We start from the raw sequence: 25968 nt of genomic DNA, 5'->3' as shown, positions 1-25968 counted from the left end.
TCAATTATTTTTTTCTTGTCATCTATTGTAAAATACTTTTATGTCCAGCCCACACCAAGAGTCCTGAGAAGTGTTTTAAGAGACTACTGCCTTCTTTTTCTTTTGACAGGACTTTTGCTGACATTCTTTATTTAGCAATTTCTGCATCTGTGATGAAGCTCCTTTTCTGTCTCTCAGTGAACAAAGGTTGATGTATTGATCTTCTGCTAGTGTGGTAACTTTTGCTCTGCCTGATCACGCTCTGAATAGAAGTGGTCCAGTTTACACAAAGCATTTTAGAATAGAAACTTTCAGTCTTGTTGACGGTTAAAAGGGTCCACTTTGCTTACTTCTAATGCCTTTATGTTTTATGTTTCATGCCTTTATTCCAATGTTTCTCACAACTATAATAGTAGCAAGCACAATTCTGTTGGAAACTTGAAGCAAATAACAGGTGAAAAATGGCTGCATGTTGCTTTACTTGAACAAGCCTCGGATGAATACATAAAATCAACCTGTCATCTGAACACTGCTTCAGTGTAACGATACAAGGAAATCTGAACTTTTGTACAAAGGTCTTGAAATTGTTTGTACCACAATTTCTTTTATTTGCTTGACACAGAAATGGTGCAGAATCTTGACACTCATATTTATAATTTACTCTGACAGCTTTGGGATCCTACTGTGCATCCATCTCTTCAGCAACCACGTGCTTTTTGCAAGCCATTGTAAAAGGTTTCCATTCATGTCTCTTTGTCTGTATGGAATGTACATTTAAACATTACAAGCCATCTCTCTTTCTCTGTTAAGTTTCTGCATTTCTGAAAAGTCAGGATTTCCTTAAAGGACAAGCTTTACATGTACCATTTAAAACGTTCAAAAAATAGCACAGCAGTTTGAAGGCAAGTTTAAAATAGCTAAAGCCTGTTCATTAAAAGGTCACTTGTGTACTGATGATGCAAATATTGCACACACAGAAGAAAAATGTAATAGAGTGGGTATCCCAATTTATCATAAACCAAACACAAATGCATATTATTACTTAACATGGTATGGTACTTATAATAGTATGCACAGCATAAATGAAGATCTATTAGAATTTCTAAAGAAAGTAAATTATAATGTATCTACAGGGATCTGTTTTTTGATTAGGCAGTGAGGCAGGCTTTGAGTTTATGGAAGTATTATTAAATTACAAGATATACATTTGCACAGTAAATTTTTTTCCCCACAACAAACTCTTGTTATGAACTGGATGTGGTAATGGAGCATATGTGAATGCCAGTTTGTTTACCTGGCGTGTGAGGCAGCTCACCTTAGTGCAGCAGACCGAGGGACTTGGTGTTTCCCCTCCCACAATGCATCATCACCGCTCCATACACAACTCTGCCATGTTTGTACTCTGGTCGTGCATAGAAAGTGTTGCCGCATAAAAGCTGTTCTCTGACTTGCCTCATGTTTTGTAGCATCATAATGGTGAAGTACTGAAGGTTACATTGTGCTGTCAGACGTTAAGCGGGACGGGCCTTGCACCATGTCAGCCAACGCTCAGGGTGAGTAAAGTCTGCGAATTCTGTCGACAATGATAAGTTAGCCGCGGAGCTAAGCTAACATGGCTAGCTTCTGCTAACACCAGTTTGAAATATGGCTACAGTGACGGTAGGCCACGGGCTGGGCCTCGGCTACCTACGTTAGCTTTACCATGAAAAAACAGTATCAAGTGATGGTTGGCAATAATTTGTAGATCGTAGTGAGTTTAAGCGAACGGTAGCTCGTTAAATCGCGAATTACCCGCAAGTCAAGCGGACGTGTTTAGGGCAAAGACGAGGGCTAACGTTAGCGTTATTAGCACGTTAGCTAGCTTTTAAGAAGGTGCATAATTGGTGAAAAAAAACTCCTTATTGAATAACTAATGCTAAACTAGAGGAACAGTGACACACTGCTTCAACACACAACGTCGCTCTTGGATTTCCTGAAGCTACTGTTATGGTATTTAAAGCGATTATTTGACCATAAGGCTTGTATTTGCTTTTAGCTTTAGCTTTTCAATAGCGGTTGCAACGTTAAAATGTAGCTACATTTGATAGCATAATATTTTACAAAAAGCATGCAGTTCCTAGTCTAATGGCCGCTGTTTATTAAGGACTTGCCAAACCTCGTCACACAGCGTTGGCTTTCATTTACTGGCCTTGTCGTAAAGGTTGGCACTGAAGTCACGACTGTATTTGTGTGAAGACACTGTGACGCAGTTTACGCCGTGTGTTTATTCCATGTTCTCTGTTGTGTTTGATTAGCATTCGGTTGTAGAGGCCATCAGAAGCCGTTTAACGCGCCTGTTATAGTCATAGCCATAGTCCATATAAGTTATTTGAGGTGGATACGTTTAAGCGCCATGCTTGTGCACACATATCAAAACTGGCATCACCGGGGTAGAGTCATAAGCACACTAGAAGTAGATGTGGTTTACTAGAGGGCCAGGACCACCTTATATATATTTGTTATCAGACTGTACAATTAAATATGTCACGTTATTCCAGAATGTTTGCTTAAAATGACAGATTGCTAATACAGCTAATTACATGTTTACAGTTTATTCATTTGCTTAAACATAAATGCATGGTGAATTGCAAGGTATTGGTAGTATAAGAGTGTAACAAGCATTTTGTGTTTCTGTGGATGAAACAAATACTAGAATCGGTGCATAGTTTCCAATATTTGCATAGGCTAGGTTGTAGTCAATATCATGTGCAGCATGAACCAGTTATTCATCTGCACCTCATTAATGCATAAACTTGGTTAGTATGTCATATCCATATAATATTTGCCAAATGTATGTATGAGTGAGAGCCTGGTCTGTCTGATCCACTGAACGACAATTGTGTCTTAAACTTAATGAAACAGAGGGTGGCACTTCATAACACGTTTTATTAGCGTTAGCGTAGTGTTATGTCTGAGTAGTTTGTAATGATGCAGATGGATTTAAAAGAACAACAATTTTACACTTAATGTATGAATGTCTGTTTCTCAGCAGGAAAGTGCAGATGGCAAAAAATCAAATGAATGAATGAATGATTTAAGGGTCCTGTTTTTGTGCGTGCTGGCTCACTGTGGGAGTCTGCATGCTTCCTGCAGAAGCTTATACAGCATCCTCTGTGTGTGTTTGTGTGCATGTGTGTGTACTGTCTGCAACAATTGTTGGGTACCACGCATGAGTCCCTATCTCATTTTAAGCAGGAGTTGCCATGGATCTCTAACGCTGTAGTAGGCTCTGTGGACAAAGGAGATACGTTAGTTTGCCTCTTACTAGGGGTGTCCCAATCTGATTATTTTGATCAGTATCGGGGCCAATCCAGGCATTTTTTATTTTGTAACTGATCAGATTGCGCATGTAGCCAAACCCAGTCGTTTGGTATTTGTATTATGGCTGTCCTAAGCCAAAACCAAGCTTGAACTTGTCTGCTCTGTGAAGGTACTTTACACTGTGTTATAGGCCAAACCTTCCCCGTTAAGAAAATCAGCCTTGTGTGTAACGTGTGTGTGACTTTAATGGCATTGCCAGGAAGGTGTGTGAAAGCTAACACTGCTAAAAGCCGGGGCTGTGAAACTGACACTGCTGTACTCGTGGAAATGTTAATGTGCCATAAAGTGGCAACAGTGTTGTATATTGCTGTCGAGCAATGTGCTGATCTGCTGCTCTGCTGCTCTGTGAAGTAATAAGAAAGTGCCCGGTTCACAAACGTTTGACGTGATGCTCTCCCTCCTTTTCCTTCATCACTGAGGAATTTTGTCCAGACCCAAGACTTGTTACTAGCAACAAGCCAAGCTACACAAGTCAAGCTAGTCTAGAACCAAAGGTGTCCCTACCACGGTACAGAGCCTTGAATCTGGGAAGCAATAAAAAAGGAAGTCAGACATCTTTTTGTAAATTGTGCAGTGTGATTCTTTTCTAATGTAGTGGCAGTATAATAAAACATCTACAGTACATAGTAATGAGTTCCCCGGCTCTCATACAGCTATTTCTAGTTTGAAGTGGGGCAATACACCACAAAGCTATTTTAACGATATTAAAGACAATCCAGCTCTAAGTGTTATTTTGTTATAAGAGCCAAAATATGTTTAATTTTTTTTACTATTATATATATTTTTTTTTTTGCACAATTCATTTTTTACTGGTGTATTGTAAAACTAAATGGTCTAATCTGTCTAAACATTAGAGCATGGCTTGGTGGCAGTTTTTTATTCTTATTCTTGTTCTTCTTTTTTTTTGACATGTTATTGGATTAGGACTTGGATTGGCCAATGCTCAGTATTAAACAATCAGGACATCCCTTCCTTTTTTAACAGTGGTTGTGTTTCACCACTGTATAACGTGTGTTGTTTTACATTTTATTGATTCTGGGACTATTTTGTGAAGGAGAAACTTGTTCCACGTACACATGCTGTACAGTTATATAATTGCAGGCATAGTCACTGCATGTTGGACAGATGGATACATACAGAGCCGTCACTCAGTTTCTGACTAACAGCAGCACCTCTTGTCTGTAAGGTGCTTTCAGATACTTTACCGATAAACCCAAGAATCATTCTGTCATGTTGGATAATTACCAGATTTCAAGTTTGTCCATATTTTTCTCCTTCTCTTTCTCTCTCTTTTGGTTAAATTGAAAATTATCTTTAATTTGTATTTCCGCTTACAACACCAAAGTTCATCAAAGTAAGGTAGCATCGAAACTTGGTGGGAAGAGGATCATTAAAAAAAATCTTCAATTTGTCATTATTTTTAGCATTGCATTGTTTTTAGGGATGGAAATTGTAAACAATTTGAAGTCAGGTATTAATTAACAACGAATATTGTTCTGAACACATTAGGGATTTCAGTGACAGATAAACACCACATGATATAGTCATATTGTTTTTAAATAAAATAGTTCTCATACTCAACCAGCATGATATATTGACTTGTTTGTATTATTTTCCAGCTGCTTAAAACCACACATAAATACTGCCACTCCATCGCCATCTCCATTAGCTCTCTGGGAAATTTGTCAGTGTTAGCCTTTATTCACTGATGCACGTTATCTCTTTAGTTTCAATGTTGTTGCAAGCATGTAGTCAGTCCTGCTGCAAATGTTATTGGTGGAGACAGCTACAGATGCTCTTTGCTGTCTGACACTTGGCCTGTGTTGGTGTTTCAAAATCCTAGTTTACCCTTAGCACGATCCTCTGATAGCTACACTTTTTTTCACGACTTTATGCCACATTCTTCGTCAACACGACTGCCACAGTAAGCAGAACAGGGAACTGTGACATATAAAAATACAACTACATTTAAATGTAATCTAAAGGCAGCAAGATTTTAGAGTTCATCGGTCTCCGTAATGGACCATGCTATTTCTGTACTTGCAGCACAGGTTGTTTGCATGTGCAAACAGTGTGTTGCTTATACTCTCTGTACATTTCAAATTGTACTGGCCAGAAAATTGTCTGTAAATTATTAGTATAGTCAGTTGCTCTGCTTAGAGTGATTGTATTAGTAAAACTGATTTTCTCTTGCAGATTATGATTTTGATGAGTATGACAAACCTGGTGCTGAGCGGTCACGTAGGAGGAGAGGAGAAGATGATGATCTCGAGAGGTAAATCAGTGCATCATGAAAAAGTAATGCTGTAGTATTATGCTCCTATTTCCCTGTAACCATTCCTGGGAAAACCATTCATGCACAAAACATTGACTTTTTATGAACTGAGAATGAGCTTTCATGTGCTTTTTCAGCAAAGTGTGTCTAATGCAATTAGTAAAGTATGATGTACTTAATTCATGAAAAATTTACCAAATGTTAAGTCATGATCATGAACACCCTTTGATAAATCAAGTGCATTGAGATTCATTAAACTTGTTGCAAGTTGCTTGACTCAAGTGTTTGCTCTTTATTTAAATCGTTCTAGTTAAGGTTGATACTTTTCAAATATAAGGAAAGCACTCGAAACACCATACTAATAAACAAAGGTTTTCACTGTTTACGCAACAGTGAAAACCTTTATTTATTAGTACCCTCTAAAATATAGTGATTAACAATGAATTATAAAATATGGTTTTGTTATTTCTAGATTTTACACACTGGATGTAGTTTACCTAAATTATATTTAACTTAATGTAAAGATAGGGAGTGTGACTGTATTACAAGGTATCTTATATTTATTTGTAAAAAGACATAACATTATCCGCTGTTGTCTGACTCTGCTAACATGCCATTGGTTGTCTTTTGTGCATAAAAGTGATTTGGAAGAGGATTTGTTGGAGGAGGATTGGCTGTCAGGGAAAAAGGTAAGAATCAGCAAGAACTCTGTGAATTTTGCTTCTTGTTTGCTTTGTATTTATGTTTGGCACCAAAAAACACAAGGTGTGTCAGGATGGTTCCCCTGCTTGCAAACAGGAAAATAACATCCAAAACATTAGGTGATAGTGTTAGGAGAACATTTAGAAAATAGACGTGACTAGAGGACTTGTAGCAGGTGGCTCCTCCACAGGGGGAATTGTTGATGTGAACCAGGAGGAAGTACAGTGGACAAAAAAGCACTGTGTTGACCTGCCCAGATTGCCTTCACCACATGGGAATTGAGCATCCTTTGGGGTTGGAGGTGGTCCCCTGCCCCCACACCCAAGACACATAGTTCAACAAAGGCATAAAATTGACGTAGAATATAACACAATTTCAAAATAGCATATTGCAATATGTTCCTTATTTTTATTGCAGAATCCCTCCGAAATGTCAGATGAAGAGCTGAATGATGACCTTCTTCAAAGTGACGATGAAGATGTAAATATGAGGTAAACTAATTACGTCAGTACTCTGCTTTCAACCTGGCACCAACCTTTGCTTTTATGTTCACCGTACTTCATTTCTGTTTTCTGGACTGTTCTTGTTTGTTTTCAGTGGTCAGGATGTCAGCCTCAATGCCACATTCAATTTGGGCACATCCTATGACCAGCAGGACAACTTGCAGGAAGCAGACTACACAGATGACGTTGTAAACCTGGGTGCAGAGGGCTGTGAAGAAGGGGACGGGGAAGAAGAGAGGTACCAGCAAGAAGAGGAGTATACAGAGGAATACAATCAGGAAGACAACACTGAGATGGCCGGAGACCAAATGGATTACACTGGAGACCTGGTTGATGGTGACGATGGCTACCAGGATGAAGTGCTAGACATACAAATTAATGAGCCCATAGATGGTGAATTTCAAGTGAGTTTTCACATTTGCTCACTCACATGTAGAAGCTCATGCACACACACACACACACACAGACTCACATTCTCCCACTCCCCTTTCTGTCCAACTCTATTGTATCCAAGAGATAATGTCAGTTTTCTTGTCTCCGTTAGGGGACAGTCAGGATTGAAAATCTATTCAGGGGAAGGAGATGTTGTTGGGTGTTTTTGGGCAGGAGAGGATTAGATTCATTATCACTTCCTGCCAGTTAATTTCTCCATCTTGCTGACAAAGTTTTGTTGACAGCTTGTTTGGCATGAGGTAATGCTCTGCTGTCGCCTCCAAATCCCCATGCCATTGTGACCTTGGGGCCTGTATCTTTGGGGGAGTAAGAAGCTGCTTTGTGTTGGGGAGATGTGCTGCCAATCGGCAGAGGTTAATGTTGGGGGCTTTTATCTCTGGCTTTAGACTGGATCTGATAAAGTCTCATGCAGGTGAAAAGATTATTGACCTTCCTGAGGACACTCCATACAGTTTTCTAATGATTGATGTGAGTTTCCCTTTTATTCGTTTCCCTTTCCTCTTAGCCCGCGTTAAGAGGATCAAAGATAAGACCAGATCCATGTGCAAATGCCTGTTATGGTCCATTTACCTTGGCGTGATTGTGTTTGGCACCTGACAGAGATATATTAGCCTACCTCCTTTTTCCAAACAAAGATAAGATGTTGACCTTCTTAGCACAAGTGGCTGCCTATTTTGGATTTTAGGAGATGTCTGCAGGTGTGGATGTGTATTTGAATTATGTGCAATAACTGTTTACAAGGTCACTAAACTGTCTGGCCTTGACATTTTGCTCACCATGGTATTCAGTGAGCATTACGTGGAACAGTTTAAAGGATTAAGCTGTTGTGTTCCCTTGGGGCGGCCTGTCTGTCCGTCTGGCTTGCTAAGAGTGTTTTTTTTTTTTCTTTTTTGTATTTACATGTGCTGCTGTTGACAGGTTAATAGAGCACAATGCTAAACACTGTTGTATGACCTACAGTCTAACCTTATTTAGCAGTATTTGCTCGAGGGTGTTATGCAGGTAGGATGTTGGAATAACTAAAAACTCTGCAGCAATGTGGAACACTTTGCTTGTTGATTTTCTGCAGTAACTGAAATGCGTATTTGAGATTGTATGAACTGATTACATGATGAGTTTCACTGAAATCTTGTTATGGAATAGGAAGAAAATGATTTGTCATCTCCCAGAATGCAGCATTTTTGGCATGGAGTCGTGAACATACAGTGCGGCCAGTAACGCAGTGATTTGTGAGGAGTCAGTCAATGATATTTTCACCATCACTGAAGCGGAGAGGAGTGTTTTTATCTGTGCCTGCATTTCTGTATATCATGTCAAACATTTACATCTCATTGAATTTCAAATGTTGTCAGGAATAGTAATGAAGCCTTGCTCCCACTGTTATGGTAATTTGCGTTCAGAACGGGTGGGGTTGCCTGGTGCCTCCCCAAAATCCTCACCGTAACATTTTATTGTGTTTGCTCTGTATGATTCTTTAAAAAAGGTTCAAGTTTTATCCGTCTAAAATGCAACATATATAACCATTGACCTCGCTTTTTGACCATACATTTGTCACACTTCTTTTTATTTGACCGTATTTACCATGAATAAGACATTTTCAATTTAAAAAATAAAATAAAAAGTTTTTTAGCAATGCCTGTAAAGCCATCCAAGATTTTCTAACACTTAATCAATGTGTGTTATCCATGTGATCTTTAAAGGATGAAGAATACCAAACCTCCTATGGTGTTGGAGTCCAACAGGAGGAGGACCCCGAGGAGGTTGGAGGAGAAGAGCAGCAGGACGAAGAAGCCACTACTGAGGGACATCAAGTCTACGACACGGAAGAGGTATTCTAAGGCACTCTTATTAAATTCATCGTATTTATTTCAATGTCTGGCATGAAACTTAACAGAGGTTTAAATATTTTTATATTGTAATATTTTTTTAATGCAGGCTGAGAAGTTGAAACATGATTCAAATTTAAATTTTTTTACTTCATTATTTGAGAAAATATAAAAGTAGCAAGGGGATTTGATCAGCGCAGGTTCTTGAGTGGAATCAAAACCATGGACATGCTGGGTCTTGAACTTTTGGAAGATAGAACTGTATTCAGAAGAAGTCTCAATAACGTTTGGATATAAAATCATAATGACATCTCACTACTGACCCAGATTTGCATACTGCTATGCTGATATTACAAATTGTGAAGGAAATATGAGGATGTTAGACTTCCGTTTTTAATGTCAGAATATGTGTGCAGGGTGAAAATGAAGCTCAGCCTGAAGATGAAACAAAGGAGGAATCGGATGAAGAGGATGAGGAAGATGAGGAATCTGGCCGCATACGGTTTAAATCTGAGAGGAAGGATGGGGCTGTTGTGCGGCTGGCGGATGCAGGCAGTAAAAGGAGGAACATTCCTGAAACACTCGGTACTTATTATTCATGTTGGGCATAATTTATACTTGATTCATTGACGGACAGAGTGAATCCTCAGATGTTTTCTGTTATTGAATTTCTCTTGTTCCACACATTATCAGAACTGTCAGAGAAGGCCAAGCAAGATTTAATGGAGTTTGAAGAACAAGAGCGGTATAAGAGACAAAACCGTTACGGAGGCAGAGGCCGAGGAGGAGGAGGCGGAGGAGGAGGGCGAGGAGGCAGAGGAAGAGGAGGAGGATACCCTGGATTTGGAATGGCAGATTTTAGAGGAGGAAACAGAGGACGAATGAATGACCAGAGGCCCCCCCTGATGGGAAACATGGGCATGCAGGTAACCCATTGCACAGTCATCCACCTGAACTACTTTAAAGGGATAATCTATTTGGCTACTATTGCATCACTCAGTGCTGAACCACTTCTCTTGAAGAGCTAAAGCGAGGATAAGTGCTTCACTGGATAAGATGATTTGAAATGGCTGAACCTTTTGCTCTCTCCAGTATCTAAGACCACTTCAGCAATAGTCTTCTACACACACAAATAAGTCACTGTCCAAAATCAGTGTTGATATAGATTATAGAAAATTATTTGGCAGCAGTCCATTCTGACAGTATTATCCAAAGTAAAATTAGTTTTTGTCCAGAATTTGTTTTCTTTTGGGCAATTATTTTTTAATAACACTCCAAGCTGTTTAATCCTTTTATATACGCAGGTCATCAGTTCTTACTAGGCTGTTGAAGGTCCGTGGAAAAAGTCCCACTCAACGTGTAACCCAAATAAAAAAAAAATAAATGGCCAAGAAATGCCTTGGGCACTTTCATAATACAAATAGTGTTTTTAGTGCCATCAGATACATCATATAACCGATATAAGTTTTTGGCACACCGAGGGTATTTGATTTGCTGCCATGATGATATTATAAATAGTTAGAAATAAACCAGACAGACCAGATTTCTAACATTTTATTCACCACATAAAAACTGTAGGTGGGTTGGGATTCTTTAACTTTGTAGCCCAAGGCCTCAGGTAACAAACAAAGCAACAAAAATAAAATTCCAGCGGTTCACAGCTGGAGAAACCCAAGAGGCTTAAAGTGATTCTTCTCAAGGCTGCATGACATTTAACTCCAGCGCTGCCTTATTTTAGGTTGTATTAATTAATGATAATAGGCTGTAAAATTCAAAACAAAACATGAACACTGGAAATGAAAATTTAATGGCGCATGGATGACATGCCAGCACCACAAACATTCTGCTGACTGCTGTTAATGAGTGTGTGCTTTTTACAACAAAAGGTAGTTGTCAAGTTTAACCATTTGAGTAATTTGGTCACTGGCATGTTTGTTTGTTTGTTTGTTTTGTAAATGGATTGACCAATTATCAGAGGCCCATTTGAAGCATCACTTGACTATATACTTACTGTTTCGACATCCATCATTTGGGTTACGAGTCAGTGTTGTTGTAGAGTTATTTCAGCGCTAGTAGGTAGCCTGACGGTGTTAGTTGTTTTTTTTCTTAATAGCTGGAGCTCATTTTGAAATCTTTGAAGTGAGTTTCCATCAGAGTGGCCTTCTGTTGTCACTTGCACACATTCTAAATGCAACTTGTACTCTTAATCTTCGGAGAAGAAATGAAATAAATTATTTTAAGATACCATCTGGACTTTTGGTGGTGAATTGATGTGTTGGTGTATTTTGATGTTGCTGTGAGCAGTGATCAGAGAAATGCGTTTTGACTGGTTGTTTTGGTTTTCCCTCCTCTCTGTTTCCCCATCTCTTTCTCATTAACAGCCAAGCCGAATGCCTCCTCCTCATCAATCTCATCCGCAGCACCTGCAATCCCAGCAGCACCACCCTTCACGTCCAAGAGGACCACCTCCCTTCCAGGAGCATGGGCGCCCACTGGCCCAGCAGCCCCTTCAGCCCCTCATTCCCCCACACATGGCTCATCGCTCACCGCCGATGCGACCCCAGATGGAGCCCCCGCCACGAATGATGAGCTCCCCACCACCCAACTTCCCTCAGCATCACCAGCAGCAGCCTCCACAGCCCAAAAACATTCACATTAACCCGCACTTCAGAGGGCCTACAACCTCCTCTGTACAAGGTATAAAAATCTGGTATCAACCCAGTGCTTTTTGTTTGACTTTTAGTATAATCTTCCTCATACCAAGTGTTTTTCTGGATTCAGCACAATCCTGCATGATTAATGCTGTTAAAAATTTTGATGTTCATAAATAGCATAGGAGATACGTTAGAGATAAGTTTACCAGGACCACATTGTCAACTGTGCAAAGATTGAACGTGAGGGATAGACGTAGTGGACTACAAAATTGTGCTTGGACCCAGAAATAGATACATCTGTGTAACTTTGTGGACTCAAAGATGATGTCCAAACATAATTAATTATTAATTATTTCATTATTATTTAATTAATTCAATGTACACATTCATTAAATTGATTATGTAGGATTTGTTTGTTCTTATTATTATCTAAATTGTGCAGTGCTGCTCAGTCAGAACGATGTTCTGTTGAGCTGCACACGTCTGTGGTTTATCTGGCATTTATACTTTAACTGAAAATTGTCTGTATTAGGACAACAGTCTTTTGTTTGGTTGAATGAAAAGTTGTTTTTGCAAGTATGGGGCTGCGCATGTGATGGTTTATCTCTCTGACTGAAATGTGTCTTGCAAAGCCTGTTAGCATGTGTAGATTTTACTCCAGAGAGAAAGTTGTCTTTGGGAAGCGTGGGGATTGCCAAAATGCTAGTAACATAAAAATATAATTTACTTAATTGTATTGTGTCAAATGTTGTCGAACAGCGAATGTCTTATTCACTTTTGTTTGTAAAATTTAGAAAATTATTCTTGTGTATTTAATATTTAATGGTTGGCTGTGCAAAGATGTGAGGGGAAACAACTTAGCTAAAATTTAACGTGTACGCCTGACTAGGAGCCTGTAGCATCGAGATATCTAATGGTCTCCTTCCTTTCTGCAGTCACCACCCTCTCTAATTTTCATTTTACTCCCCTCCCCCCTCCGCCCTCCTTCTCCTGCTCTCTGTTTCTACCCCTCTCATTGCAGTGCCCTTGATGCCTCCTGCTCAGAGCCAGCCCAGACCTGCTGTGGGTCCTCAGAGGTTCCCTGTGAGTAACAGCTGCTCTTCTACCTCCCTTTTGCCTCACTTTCTCCCCCTCTTCACACAGTTAGTGTCCCTTTTTGTGAGGGTAATATCATTACTTCAATTATACTGTCTGCCCTGGCCAAATACTGTTGAAGCAAATCTGTAAACACTGATAGGAGTCTGGCTGCACAACTGGAAATGCATGATAGCAGCTTTAGGCAGTAGACTTTTTGAGGTTGGAGCTGCAGTGGCGGGACTTACTTAGCAGCTCTTCATGGATGGACTGGAGCTCAGACTAGCCAGCTTGGCACATAATGGATTTGTGAAACCAGGATATACTGCCAGTTAAAATTCACTTTCCACAAGTTTGTGTCCCAAAGGTACAGAGACCTTCTTTGAATGGTATCTGAATTAGTGAAACGTGGTGGTGGTGGTCTGTTGCTGGGGTGAGCGACTTGCTTTTTTGCACCATGTATTATGAAGGCTGAATTTCACGTCAGGGAATGGGCTCAAAAGTCAATGATTTTCTGTAAGAAAAGGTCCTTTATTTCACTCACACAAAAGCCGTCCAAGATGTGACAGAATTGCCTTTAAAGTAATTGCTTTATTGAGGGAAATGTGTCGCTCGCAAGTCAGCCAGAGTGCCTTAAGTTACTCCATCCTTAGTTAATGATGCAGAGGCATCAGGTGGTGCTGGTACTGACTGACATCTTCCTCGAAAGTGCATTTTTTATGGATTTATGCAAATTAGTCATCAGAAAATAGCTGCATCCAATTGGATTGAAGTGGATTTACAGCCCTGCTGCCAAATGGGCCAGACATTTGTACAGGAGTCGATGTTTGTCCAAAAATGTCTTTTTATTTACTATTTTTCCAAACTTCAGGGTTAGCACCATGCATTTCCCCGTTCCCTGAGGTCTGTGATTGTGCTAGATTTTGATAACAGTAGCAGCGAGGTGTTTTGGCTCTTATCAGACAATGGAAGGTGGGGTGGGAAGGGTATGCAGTCAACTGGGCTGATGAACAGCGTAGTGTTGGATTCCCTAGCTGTCAATCACATTTAGGCTGGTGTTGCCAAGGACACAATTTGAAATGCAGGTGACATACCAGCAGGCAACATCCCATTTATCAGTGGGCACCTGATTACTCATGATTATCATACATTATCATCCCATCATATTTAATTGTTAAAAGGCCTGGCAAATGGGGGTCATAGCCTCTAGTATGACTGCATTAAATTTTTGATGGTGGCGACTCGTTTTGAAATATTAATCAGACCGCCAATTAAAGTCATTATTAGTAATTCTTTTTCAATTCAAGACATTCATTTTATCCTCAAAGTAGCTGCAACTGTTGTTTATTTTGAGTGCTTGTAGTCTCAGTAAAATAATTGATCAACAAAATAATCAGCGAGTAGTGAAACATGACCTTGAAAATCAGAGAATCTGTTCAAAATGCTTGTTTTGTCTGACCAACAGTAAAAAAAAAAAACAGAAAAGGAGCCTGTTTCACAGAATAATACAACCAGTACATGTTAACATTTACTTAATGATAATCCAGATTAATTTTCTGTTGATCAATCATTTGACTGCATCACTGTTTTTGGTATGAGCTGCTCTTATAAGTCTTACATAAACCCTTTTAATTTGTGCTTGTCTTGTTGCATATTTTAACAAAAGGCTACCTTGATGAACAGAAGTCTCAGCTCTTGACAACTGTGTAGATGCTTGAAAACAAAGAATATACACAAACACCATCAATCTTTATGAATACTGTCTAAGATGTCACAATGAAACCCAAAAACAAAACATCTCTTTACACTCAATTATCCATTCTTCATTAAATACCTCGACTTTTGCGCCCTCTCTATTTCATTTGTCTTGGTTTTACCTTCACAGCTAAGCGCTATCCTAGCATCAGTTACATATTGAGCTGCCCACAGACTGTTTATCGAGGATTAGAAGTGAGAGGATGAGCCGTGTTATTTGAGAGGTATTATATGGACACCAGAGTCCTCATTGTGCAAACCTGCCTGCCTGACCTTTTAAAACGGTATGATTGTGATCCCCTGTCTGTGTAAGCCCCTTTGATTAACTTTATGTTAAGCAAGTTTTTGGGACTCTGGCCTTCTAGCTTTCTAACACCTCTCCTCTCTAAATACCTCCACACAGCAGTGGAATAAAGATGGATTAAGCCTTGATAGCATCTTAAGTAATTTACAATAGGCTTGGAGGAGGCAAGCAGCCCATTTGTGGAAGTGCCACGTGTTGAATAGCAGGTTAATTTTTCAACAGAGATGGATGTTTAAAAGAATAAAGGAGACAGTTATGAGGGGGATTCGAATTCCAAGGAGGGATTAAATGGTTGTTATCTAGTTTTCCTTGGAAGATAGATTGGGAGTTGCGTATATGCAATGAGAAGAAAACTGTCCAACATACAAAGTGGTTGAAACAAAGATGAGGGCACTTATCCCCTCCTGAAATACCCTTTCCTTGTTAGAGACGGGCTTTTAGAAGGTTTATAAACAAAGCCCTAAGTAACATTAATGCATGTGTGCTCATGAATTCATGCTGAAGGGTTTCTTTAATATTGGCATACATATTGATGTTTACAACTCAAGATTCTGTCTTTTTAATGACCCTCGCACTTGAATTACAAGCGCTCCCTGTTTGATGCAATAGCTCGCAAATTCCCATTTTTCATTAGTTTAATTTGTTTGTGATTATTGAGTTCCCAGAATGGCATATAATTCATGAGTTTTGTGTTTTCGCAGGGACCTGGAGACTTCCAGCAGCACATGCCTGGTAATTTTGGTCAGCCCCAGCGGCCCCTTCATCACATGGAGCCCTTTAGGAACCAGCCACCTCAAGGCCCCCAGGATAGAGAGCCACTCTTTATGGGAGGTGAGTCTCACACTCAGCCTTGACGAGGGTTACAAAGCTCTCTTAGCATATTTAACCCTATTCATCATCACCTCTGGCACTATACCTACAGGGTATGCTGCTAGCTTTCTGGTGCTGCTCTATTAGCTGGACTCATGTTAAATGCATGTGTATATATATACATGTGAATGAACCCTGGAAACGGCATTAAACATACATAGTTCTTATTTTTCATTCACAGTGCTCGTCCAGAATTAATAACCCACTTGGTTGTTTACCCTTTCACCTTGATAGAGTTGTCTGTTTGTGTTTCCCATGCCATAACACTATACATATGAAGTGGGGGGTTTCTAGTGTATTGCAAGTGCTTCTCATCAGAAAAAAAATCCTGACCTCTTTTGTATTGTTGTTATTTGGTCGTCCTCGTGTGGGAGCAGAGCGCACAGATCCAACACGGTTTCCAGGGCAGCACATGTTTGATCACCAGGGTCCCAGCCCTCTGATGAACAACAACAACAACCTCCACCAGCAGCAGCAGCTGCCTGGTCAGGGCCACATGGGCTTCGGCCCACCAGGACCAGCCTTTAACCAGCCAAACCAGGGCCCGCTAGGACTATTTCCGAGAGAACCCCCAAGACCTAACCTCCCTCCCCACCAAAGTCACCAGGGGATGATGAACCTGAATCAACAAGGTGGCCCCCCAAACCAGCCCAGGCCTTTTATGGGCCCTCGTCAGCCTTTTGGCCAGCAGGGAAACCTTTTTCCCCCTCCGCAGGTGCCGTTTGGGATGCAGGTACGATTAAGAGTAAGTGATTTTTTTTTTTTTAATATATATTTAACCGGTAGAAGCCTGTGTGTAATTGTGTCTGAAAGTGGTTCAGTGTGTCTCTTGCAAATGTTTCTTGGCTTGCTAAATATGGTTATTTAATCAGACTTGTTATAATATTCACTGCTTCATAGTCACTGCTACTGAAGTGTTGAAGAAAGAGAGTCATGCCTGTTTGGTGTCTTAGCATTTTGTAAAGAGACATAGACAAGAGCGCCCTCTAGTGAGTGAATCACTGCTGTAGTACAGGAAGGCATCAGTTAAGAGTTAAATAAGAGATGGCCCGATCTTATGTTCTGAATAACTTCCTTATTAGAATTGACACTGTTACTGATGTAGTTTTCAAAATGAAAATAAAAACTAACTAGATTTTGCGTCTTTTTGTAATATTGCAGGGCTTAATGCATGGCCCACATGTCTCGCAGATTCCACATCACGACTCAATGTCCCCCCATCAGCCAATGCACCAGCAGCAGCAACACCATAGGCAGGAGTTACCCCATCATCAGCAGCAACAGCTAAATCTCAATGAGCCTCGGCCCATGATGCACCACGGCCAAAATCCTTTCCATCAGCAGGCTCATGGTAGCCCCAGGCAGATGACTCCCCGCCCTCAGAACGCCCAACAGCGCAACATGTCCAACAGGCTGAGAATGGTGAGAGACTAACGCATCTATTTTCTCCTCAAACTATTAAAAATCGTATGTGTTTGTATTTTATCGCAGTGTCCTTTTATTTGCAATACATTATACTGTTCACATGTTTCGACAAACAGAACCCTGGATTGTGAAAATGTATAGAAATAATAAAAGTCTGAGTGATGGTAAACACAACATGAAATGTTAACATTTTGTCGTTTCTTCAGAACACACCTGTCTCTAAGCAAATGCAGCAGCGCAACAGCAACCTACGGGAGCTCCCTGTAGCACCTGGCAACACAAACATGAACAGTGCCCGCCCTGCCACCACCCCCATCTCTCCTGCTGCCAACATCAAGCCTGTTGCCAAGACAACACAAGGGATGCGTCCCGGGCAGAACACTCAGCTGATGTCTGACGGTGGCAGAGGAAGACGCCAGGTTCCTGCAAAGACTGAATCACTGCCTGGGGGAGCAGGCAAGGCAGCGGTTCACAAGGAAATCCCAAACACACCACCAAGCACAACTCCACAGGTCAGCCTTTCAGGGAAAACATAAAAAAGGAGAACAATAACAAATAAAATTGTAATTGTTTTATAGACTGGATGCCACAAATGCACTAAAAAAAACTAATCATGAGGTTGCTGATGACAACAGTCTTCATTTAATTGAAAAAAACAGATCAATACATTTGCATTTTTCTCTTGGGTTTTGACTGTGATTACATTTGAGTGTCAGGCCACGCAATGTGGTTCAAGTAGAATTCACTGGTGCACAGTTCCCCTTCCAGTTAAGTGGAAACTATTTTCAGCATGTGCTTTTTGTGCTGTAGGACCCTGATGAGGATGAGGAGACGCGACAGTATCGTCTGAAGATTGAGGAGCAGAAGCGTTTGAGAGAAGAGATCCTGAGGAAGAAGGAGCTGCGTCGGCAGATGCAGGCTGGCTTTAGAAAGAAGGAGTTACTGGACAGGCTTAATTCTCAGACAAACACTCAAGGCCAAGGCCCTGATCCTGCACAGGTTCCGCCTGCACAACCGAATCAGCAAACACCACAACCTGTACAACAGCAACAGCAACAGCCGCCACCGCCACAGCAACAGCAACAACAGCAACAGCCACAACAGCAGAGACAGTTTCCCCAGAGGACACCACAATCACTGAATCACACATTAAAGAATCCTAATCAAGGCAACTCTACCCCCCTCAGCAGCTCTGCTCAGACCCCTACACCACGTCCCAATGTCAAGACACGACTGCAGATGGTAAAAGGCAGCGTTCAACAGCAACAGACTCCTGGGCCTGGTCCACAGCAGCAGTGGAAGCAGCCTAGACAAAATCAACAGCAGCAACAAAAGAACAGTACTCTGCAAAACGTTAATACTCCTGGTGCTCAGATCCAGTCTGTTCAAGTTCCTCAAAAGAACATACCCGTAACGCCTGTGACTACAGGCTTGCCTCAGACTCAAGGACCCAAACCTGGGGCCAAGAGAACTGTGATGCAGCGAGCCAAGAGTTCTGGTTCTTTCGAAGGCCAGCAAGTGCCGCAAAAAGTCAGAGTTGTCAAACTTTCAGGAGCGGTGAGCATACAATTTCATTTTTATCTGACACCTTCTTTTATGTTTTGGTCTGACATTTATTTGATCCTCTCCAGCAGACTTTACCCACAAGGGAAACTACATAGTTTTGAAAGGAAATGCCATTGATTGCCCTCACTGTCTATTTTGTAATCTAGATGATATCTAACCTATGGGAATGACACAGTGATGTCTGTGTCATTTTGGCAAAATTGATCTGTTAAGAGTTTCCTCTCATAAGCTTTGGGAACTGGTATTTAAGCTACAATGCCTTAACGTGCATTTTACCTTTTGAACACAGAAAGGCTGAAGGCTTTTAAGAGATGACATTTATCTGTGGAGTTAGGGACACCTCATCACTGCTCTTAAAGGTTGATATCCTCTTTTCAGGACAGAAGAGTATTCTTAAGAATAGAGGCCTTGGAGAGGGTAAATTGAGAATGATGGTAACACCAGTGAAGTCCAGAATTACCATTGCTGGCTATTTTTTTTTATTGGCTTGATAAGTTACTGCTGTGGCCTTAATTGCACATTAATCTTTATTGAAAAACCACAAAGACTTGCATGTTAAACATTCATACTTGTCACTGATGAGACGTGTTGGTGGGATGTGATAGTATTTGAAATAAGCTGCTTTCCGACTTCATCCCGGAGGATCAAGCTGCCGAGCCAAAATCACAGGCTGGCTGCAGATGAAGATAACTGGGTGTCAGTGCGTTAATGGAAACCTGCGCAGAGCTATCTGATGTACCGCATCTTGGAGAAAAAAAGGGGGAGCAGGATGTGAAGTGGAGAAAGAGAGATGGAAAGCGAAAGAAACGGCTAAGGCCTATAGCTGTGGTGAAAATAAGATTCTCCAGATGCTCCCTCTTCCACATTGTTCTGCTGTCATCAGCGGGAGCTTGACAATGTTATCTCCTCTTATTTTTCTCACTCTCTTCCTCTCTGTCATCCCTCAGTTGCTTTTTGCTACAGCCTATCTCTCAGGTGTGAGGCAACAAAAGATGCCAATCCAAGACCCTTGTAATTAATCTTGGTTGAAGGGAGGGTGTGTAACATAATACCTGTGTAAGAAAGTTGCCACTTTTGAGGATTTGGATTTGTATGGCTTAGGCACATAGATAAGAGCCAAATTATATTTTCATCAGGGGTAATACAAAGCAGCGGAAGACACAAAAGCTTTGGAGGAGGGGGTGGGCAAGGGGGATGGGGTACACATCGAGTTGCTGTCGTTCCAGTGTAATGCAGCTTAGCATTTGATGGGTGCAATCAGGAGCTGTGATTTCTATAGGAGGGATTAATCCATTTACTCTCAGCTGGGGACAGGTCAGAGATATCGCCTCCTTTCTTCCCTTGTATTGATCTGTCACATCTTTCTGCAGAGTCGGGGAAGAGACGACCTTCAATTCCTCCCTGCATGTCAACAGAGTTGAGCTGTGACTTTATTTGATAATGAGACCATCACCTTGTTGGGTTGATCTTTATTCCCCACAGCCTGTCTGATAGGGATGTGGCAGATTTTCAGCTGGCTTTGTAGCTATGGCCTTGCATTCTCCCACTGTTGTCCATAAAAACTTTGAATATGTGCTTAATATGAGCATGGGTTTGTGATGCCTGCAAATGGAGATAAAGGCTGGAATTTTTTCAAGACACTAAACTAAGTGATTTCCTCCATCATTCCCATTCAGACTGAAAAGGGGCCTGAGTCCCCCAGTGGCCCAGTGCAGCAAGAAGGCGCCTGGCCAGCACCCCCTGTAAACCAGGGCATCCAAAGGAAGGTTACCATGACAGGACAGCAGCAGCAGGGACCGGGCGGAACACCGCAAGCTAGCCAAGGGGGCATGGGCAACCCACAGCAAAGCAGGGTATGTCATAAATGAGCTTTTATTTTCTTATGTGTGGACACAAACAACCATATCTCCTATAATGTATTTATTAGGAGTGCAAGCTCTGTGTCCAATGGCAGATCTGTTAGGAAAAAAAAGCCAACATTTCTCCTGTAAAGTTGTCCTGTGCTGGTGGCACCATCCTGGCATTCAGTAGATGTAAAAATCGAGCACTAGTTGTAATAAGACAGGACAGTATGCCAGGTGCGGGAATATTGACAAGCTGAAAACACTGTTACACAGGGGGCTACACAAGGTCCCCTGGCCTCTCTGCACGCCTGTCACCACCAGGCTCCTGTCACAGTTACCATACTCCCTGACGTTGACAGGGTAAGGCAGTCACCATGCTTGTATGGCTCCTCTCCCTTTATGCTCCTGCGCTCCCAACACACACACACACTCCCCCCCCTCTTTTGTCTCTGCAGCCTAAGAAACGTATTTCTCACTCACGATCTCCTATGAAGATATGCCATGCCACGTGCATCATGTTGTGGCGTTTACGCTGTATGTAGAAATATGATGAGTCAATCCCGTGAAAGCCTGATGAGTCTGAGACATTTGAAAGCTAAACAGTGTTTTTAAATTTACCTGGGAAACGCTGAACGCATCAGCAGGAAAAGGTTCACTCTATATGTTCCCCAGTAATCTGTTAGCCTTTCCGTGCGTCTTTCCCTCATGTGGGCACATTTTCTCAAACCTGCCGTTGGTACAGGTTGTTGTGTCGGGCCGGGGCCGAGGTAGAGGGGGTACTCAGATGGGTCGAGGTCGTCCAGTGGCCACCAGGCAAAGCCAAAGGGTTGCGGAGCGCTGCACTGTGTCCATAGAGGGTCTCTCCTCGTCAACAACTGACAGTCAGCTGAGGAATCTTCTCAGGTCCATTGGCCCTATAGAGGTAGGTACCATTTACTAACCATGTTTTTAAAGCATCTAGCTTGTCTATCAGTCTGCTTAAGCTGTTATTTTTATATGTAAGATGCATATCTGAGGCTAAAAATGTAAAAAAATTATTTGGCAGTAATGAAATGTCCATGTGTGGTCCCACAGCGCCCTCTGATGTAAAAATGAACGTGTGTTAGGTTAAAAAAAAAAAGTCTAATTATTCCATTTCTCCTCAAGACATTCACTCCCTCTTGTGGATGAACTGAGTATCTAGTTGCATTCAGTTTCTATTTCTGTCTATTGCAGATGTTCAAAATGATTCCCCAGCAGAGGAAAGCTGTTGCTAAATTTTCCAGTCCCCAGCATGCAGCAAGTTTCCAAACGAGCTTCCACAGGTAATCAGTTCTGTCTTCCTTGTATCTTTGTTGACATGATAGCTAGATGATTATACAGAGGTATAGCTTTACATTTTGATTCTGATATGTTGGTCTTGGATTTTAACTGCTCTTCAGTGTTATTAGCGGCAGTATCTTAAGCCACGTTGGTTCACACATTATCATAATTATTACACAGGCATATGATTGATTTGTCCCACATTGATGTGGTGCTGATTGATGGATGAGGAGCGCAAATAGAGCCAGGGAGTCCCGTTACACCAAGTCACGTTCTCCCGTCGTGGGAGCTTCTCGTTCACCGCTCCTCTCTCGTCATGGAGCATTTCTTCATCTCTTTGGGGTCACTGATATTCATCATCTGCACCGAAGCGGCGTCCATCATTTATCTCCTGGAACAGTGAACACAAAGACATTAGCTGCGAGCATGCCTGTGTTTGATTTTTTCCTCACCAAATGCCTGTAGTTGTAAAATGGCACTGGAGAGACACTGGACAGTTAATCCACTTCTTACGTAATTTGTGAAGAACGTTTTTTTGCATCTTACATGGACACTAAGTAGAACTTATCACAGGATAATGGTTGCTCCCCTCCTCAGTAACATTAAAATACAAAAGGGCATTTTGATTTGAACGTGACCCCTTCAGAGTATTTTTTTATATTATTTGTGGCTCAGTGTTTTGTTTTCGTGCAGGGAATGGTTGTGGCTGAATGTGGTCTATCTGTTAGCAGTGTTCCTCTTCCTCTGTAGGTGGCAGTATTTTATCACTATTGGCTTCATTCTTTCCCACCAAAGCAGCTGGTCTTGCAGTTGGAGCCTTTAGTTGTTTTTTTGGTCAATGGCACTACCTAGTGGTCATCTTGCATACAGACACTATAAGCCTCAGAGTTATTCGTTAACATTTGACACACTGGAGTGACTGAAATCCAACTAGTAAAGTTTGCAAGGTGGGAAATTATTTTCAAAATTCCCAGTGGTTTAGGGAAATGTAAGTGTTGTCTTGAGTAGATTTTCTGGTGCTATTCGGCTTCAGTGCGACTTCCTGGGGAGAAAGTTGAGATCATCTCTCTGGTTTCGGTTAGTGTTTTTGCTCATTAGGCATTGCTCTGTGTTTTGAATATTATTGGGTTTTTTAACAGTTAACTGTAATTAATTTTGGATGTGAATTTAATGCCTTTTTGATGTATATTTTAGTTGTATCTGTTTATGGAGAGGTCAGATTTAGGTTCATAGTCTGTGCTTACTGCGCTTGGAGGGCATCTCAATAACTTAAATGTATATTGCTGGGTATTTGTTGGAACTGAAAGAATGATAATTATTTGGTAAGATAAATACACATTTCCGTAAAGTTCTGCTAGGATACACTCCTGGTTTTGGAGTAAGTGATCCTACATGACTGATGATTATCTGGTGCTGTTTCACTGAGGTGTGAAGTGTACTCGGTATAATACTTTGAGTAGTTTTCCCTCATATTTGGCTTAGACAGAAGAAATGAGTTCATCACAGATCTTTGCCCTGAAAAATGAACCCCTTTTATTATAATTTTTTGAAATTTAATAATAAAGATCAAGCCTTTTCAATGTTTTTTTCGGTAAAATCAATTTCTTTCTTTCTGAGCACTTGCCTTTGTTTGGGTGGTGTTACCACATCGCTGAAAACCTAAAAAGCCTCTAAATGCTAAATAACTTTCAGTTTAATGTCATAAAATGCCCTGGTTTTCTGTGTTTTTTTTATTTTTTTTCCTCCTCATCGCGCAATATTTCAATTCTCAATTCAATTCCATCAAAAGGTCGTTTATCCACGCTTGCTGTGAAATTATGTCACAAATGTGACATAGAAAGCTGAGGGGGCAACCATTACCTGTGAAGCGCCAGGCGAGAACTTTCACTCAATATTTATCTTGCTACATTTTGTTTGAGTTATTCTATAATGGTGTTGTATCAAGTTAAGCATTTTTATATGTAAAGATGTGTCCAGACATGAATCATTTTACAAGTGGTTTGTTTCTATTTTAGAGCCTAAATGAGAAGTGATTTGACCACATTTCTGTTTATAAGACTAAAACTTCAAGGGAAAAATAAGAAAATAAAAGCATGGCCAATATACCGTGAACATGCAGGTATGTGAAGCCGGTTAAACTTTAGCCCAAAGATGTGTGGTTGTGTGTGATGTCCATGTGTCTGGTGCCTTTATGAAGACGTGTTTTAATATCTGTGCCACATTTGTACTTATCTGGTTATTTATTCACTTGCAACATATCATATACACTTTTAAAAAGCATTCATCACCTCGAGATTAAACTATTAGTTGTAGCTTTATAGACAATAGCAATAACATGGCAAGACGTACTACCTCATAAAGATTAAGGGGAATGTTACTGAATTTTGGTACTGTATTTATTTGCAATACAGTACGAAACAAATATATAATATTGGCCTTCAAATTGAACTGTGATATCATACTAATGTGCTGTGCCAAGATATTACAACAATATTCCAGTAGTTCTTAGATGTTTTAGAGTTTTTTAGTGGGCTAATGTTCAGATAAAGCTAACTATGTGATAGTAAAAACTGAAGGATGTTATTTTATTTAGCTGTGCACATGAATGACATCACAGATCGATTTTTGCAATTTAAGAAAAGGTGTTTGTGGCTTTTTGCATGCATGAATCACGTTTATAAATTGAGTGGCATTTCCCTTTAAAGAAGTAATAATCCACCAAGTTAAAAGGCAGCATTAAGCTTCTAATACTTGATTCTTGCCAGTTAAGATCACTAGGTGCTCAAAATGCCTTAAGATGCACTGGGACTAAGAGTGTGTCCCTTAAATCGTTTATTCTTCTTGTAGAAGTCGCAGTTGCGTGGCTACAAGTCTTTTTGTATGTTGCACACCTGTTTCTAAACTGTCTCCTTTATGTTTTATTCCTTTTTTTGTTTTCAGTTGTTGAGCTGTTGTGAAGGTTTTTGTTCTCTGACATTATGTATTAACTGTCTTTAATGTTGTGGGTTACACTTGAATTTTAGTGCTATGGTAAATCCTGTGGATTTGAAAAAGTATCGGCTGTGCCGGTCCTAGCGAATATGAGACGTCCCGTCTTGTAATACCAGAACAGATTCATACTGAATCTATCTGTACCTTAATTTCAAGATTTTCTTACGTATGTGAATTTTTTGGTATGATGAAGTGAGATTCTCTCTTCTGCCTGTTTTTTATTGAAAGTAAGCTATTTAAGTATTAGTATATCGTCCTGATCACACCAGCTCATCATAGTCTTTTGGTATTTGCTACTGAAGGCTTGTCTGTCTGATGCTTTCATAACAGACATTCATTAAGGCTGCTAATTAATGTGAGTGTTAAAGCTAGTGTTGGGTCAAATACGAAACATTAGCTGGGTTTGGTTCAACACTAACTTAAAACTTTTTTCAGCAGGTCCGTTTCGATGATGGAGGATGCGGAGAGCTTGCAGATTTCCTGGAATAATATATTTATTTTTATCTTGTCTGTTCTAGGTCAGTTCAACAGAGCAGCAGCACAAGCAGTCACTGTGGTTAAGAGCAAAGTTAAGTGACCATACCAAGGGTTTTACATGTTTATCAGTAAGGTTAGTTATAATTTGCTGGAGACTATTCTACACATTTTTAGTTTCCCAGTTTTGGGATAAACTCGGCACATTATCTCTAGATTAGTTAATCAGCTATGGTGCACTGATTTCAGTCTACCTGTCAGAGTCATTAGTCTAAATTATTCTAAAAAAACAAGCACTTGAAGAAGAAGATGTCATTTTAAACAAATAACGGACAGCATGCACCTGCCCATATTACTGATACATTTCCAAGCCCCAAGAATTAAATAGTTGATTAGTTTGGAGCGACCCTGGGTAAATGTTCAATAAATTAATACATTTATAACGATAAATCAGACCTCGTAGCTTCAGTTAGGTTGGAGGAGTTCTGAAAAACACAGATAATCTGTCCTTGCAGTTAACTATTGATTAATCCAGAACGGCTATTGATGGAGAGCTTATATCCTTATGAGAGTAACGCACAATTATATGTTCCCATACCAAGCACACATAC

The 25968-nt window shown here is 40.5% G+C and overlaps 1 protein-coding gene across 1 annotated transcript; it reads left to right on the top strand.

Annotated features, from left to right (window-relative positions):
* Positions 1–1227: 1227 nt before the first annotated feature.
* rbm33a (RNA binding motif protein 33a) lies at positions 1228–24035 on the top strand. Its single transcript, XM_084566425.1, has 19 exons — positions 1228–1532; positions 5536–5614; positions 6255–6303; positions 6734–6807; positions 6914–7223; positions 8973–9101; positions 9515–9683; positions 9792–10024; positions 11480–11795; positions 12774–12835; positions 15587–15716; positions 16133–16500; positions 16917–17177; positions 17387–17692; positions 17991–18737; positions 20423–20599; positions 21333–21512; positions 21806–21894; positions 22073–24035. The coding sequence occupies exons 1-19, from the start codon at positions 1514–1516 to the stop codon at positions 22119–22121; spliced, it is 3747 nt and encodes a 1248-aa protein (XP_084422551.1). The 5' UTR covers positions 1228–1513; the 3' UTR covers positions 22122–24035.
* Positions 24036–25968: the final 1933 nt, after the last annotated feature.

Source organism: Chelon labrosus (assembly GCF_963514085.1).
Source record: "Chelon labrosus genome assembly, chromosome: 18".
In the NCBI taxonomy this organism is placed as follows: Eukaryota; Metazoa; Chordata; class Actinopteri; order Mugiliformes; family Mugilidae; genus Chelon; species Chelon labrosus.
The sequence above is the reverse complement of the archived record's forward strand: the minus strand, read 5'-3'. Positions and strand labels throughout refer to the sequence as shown.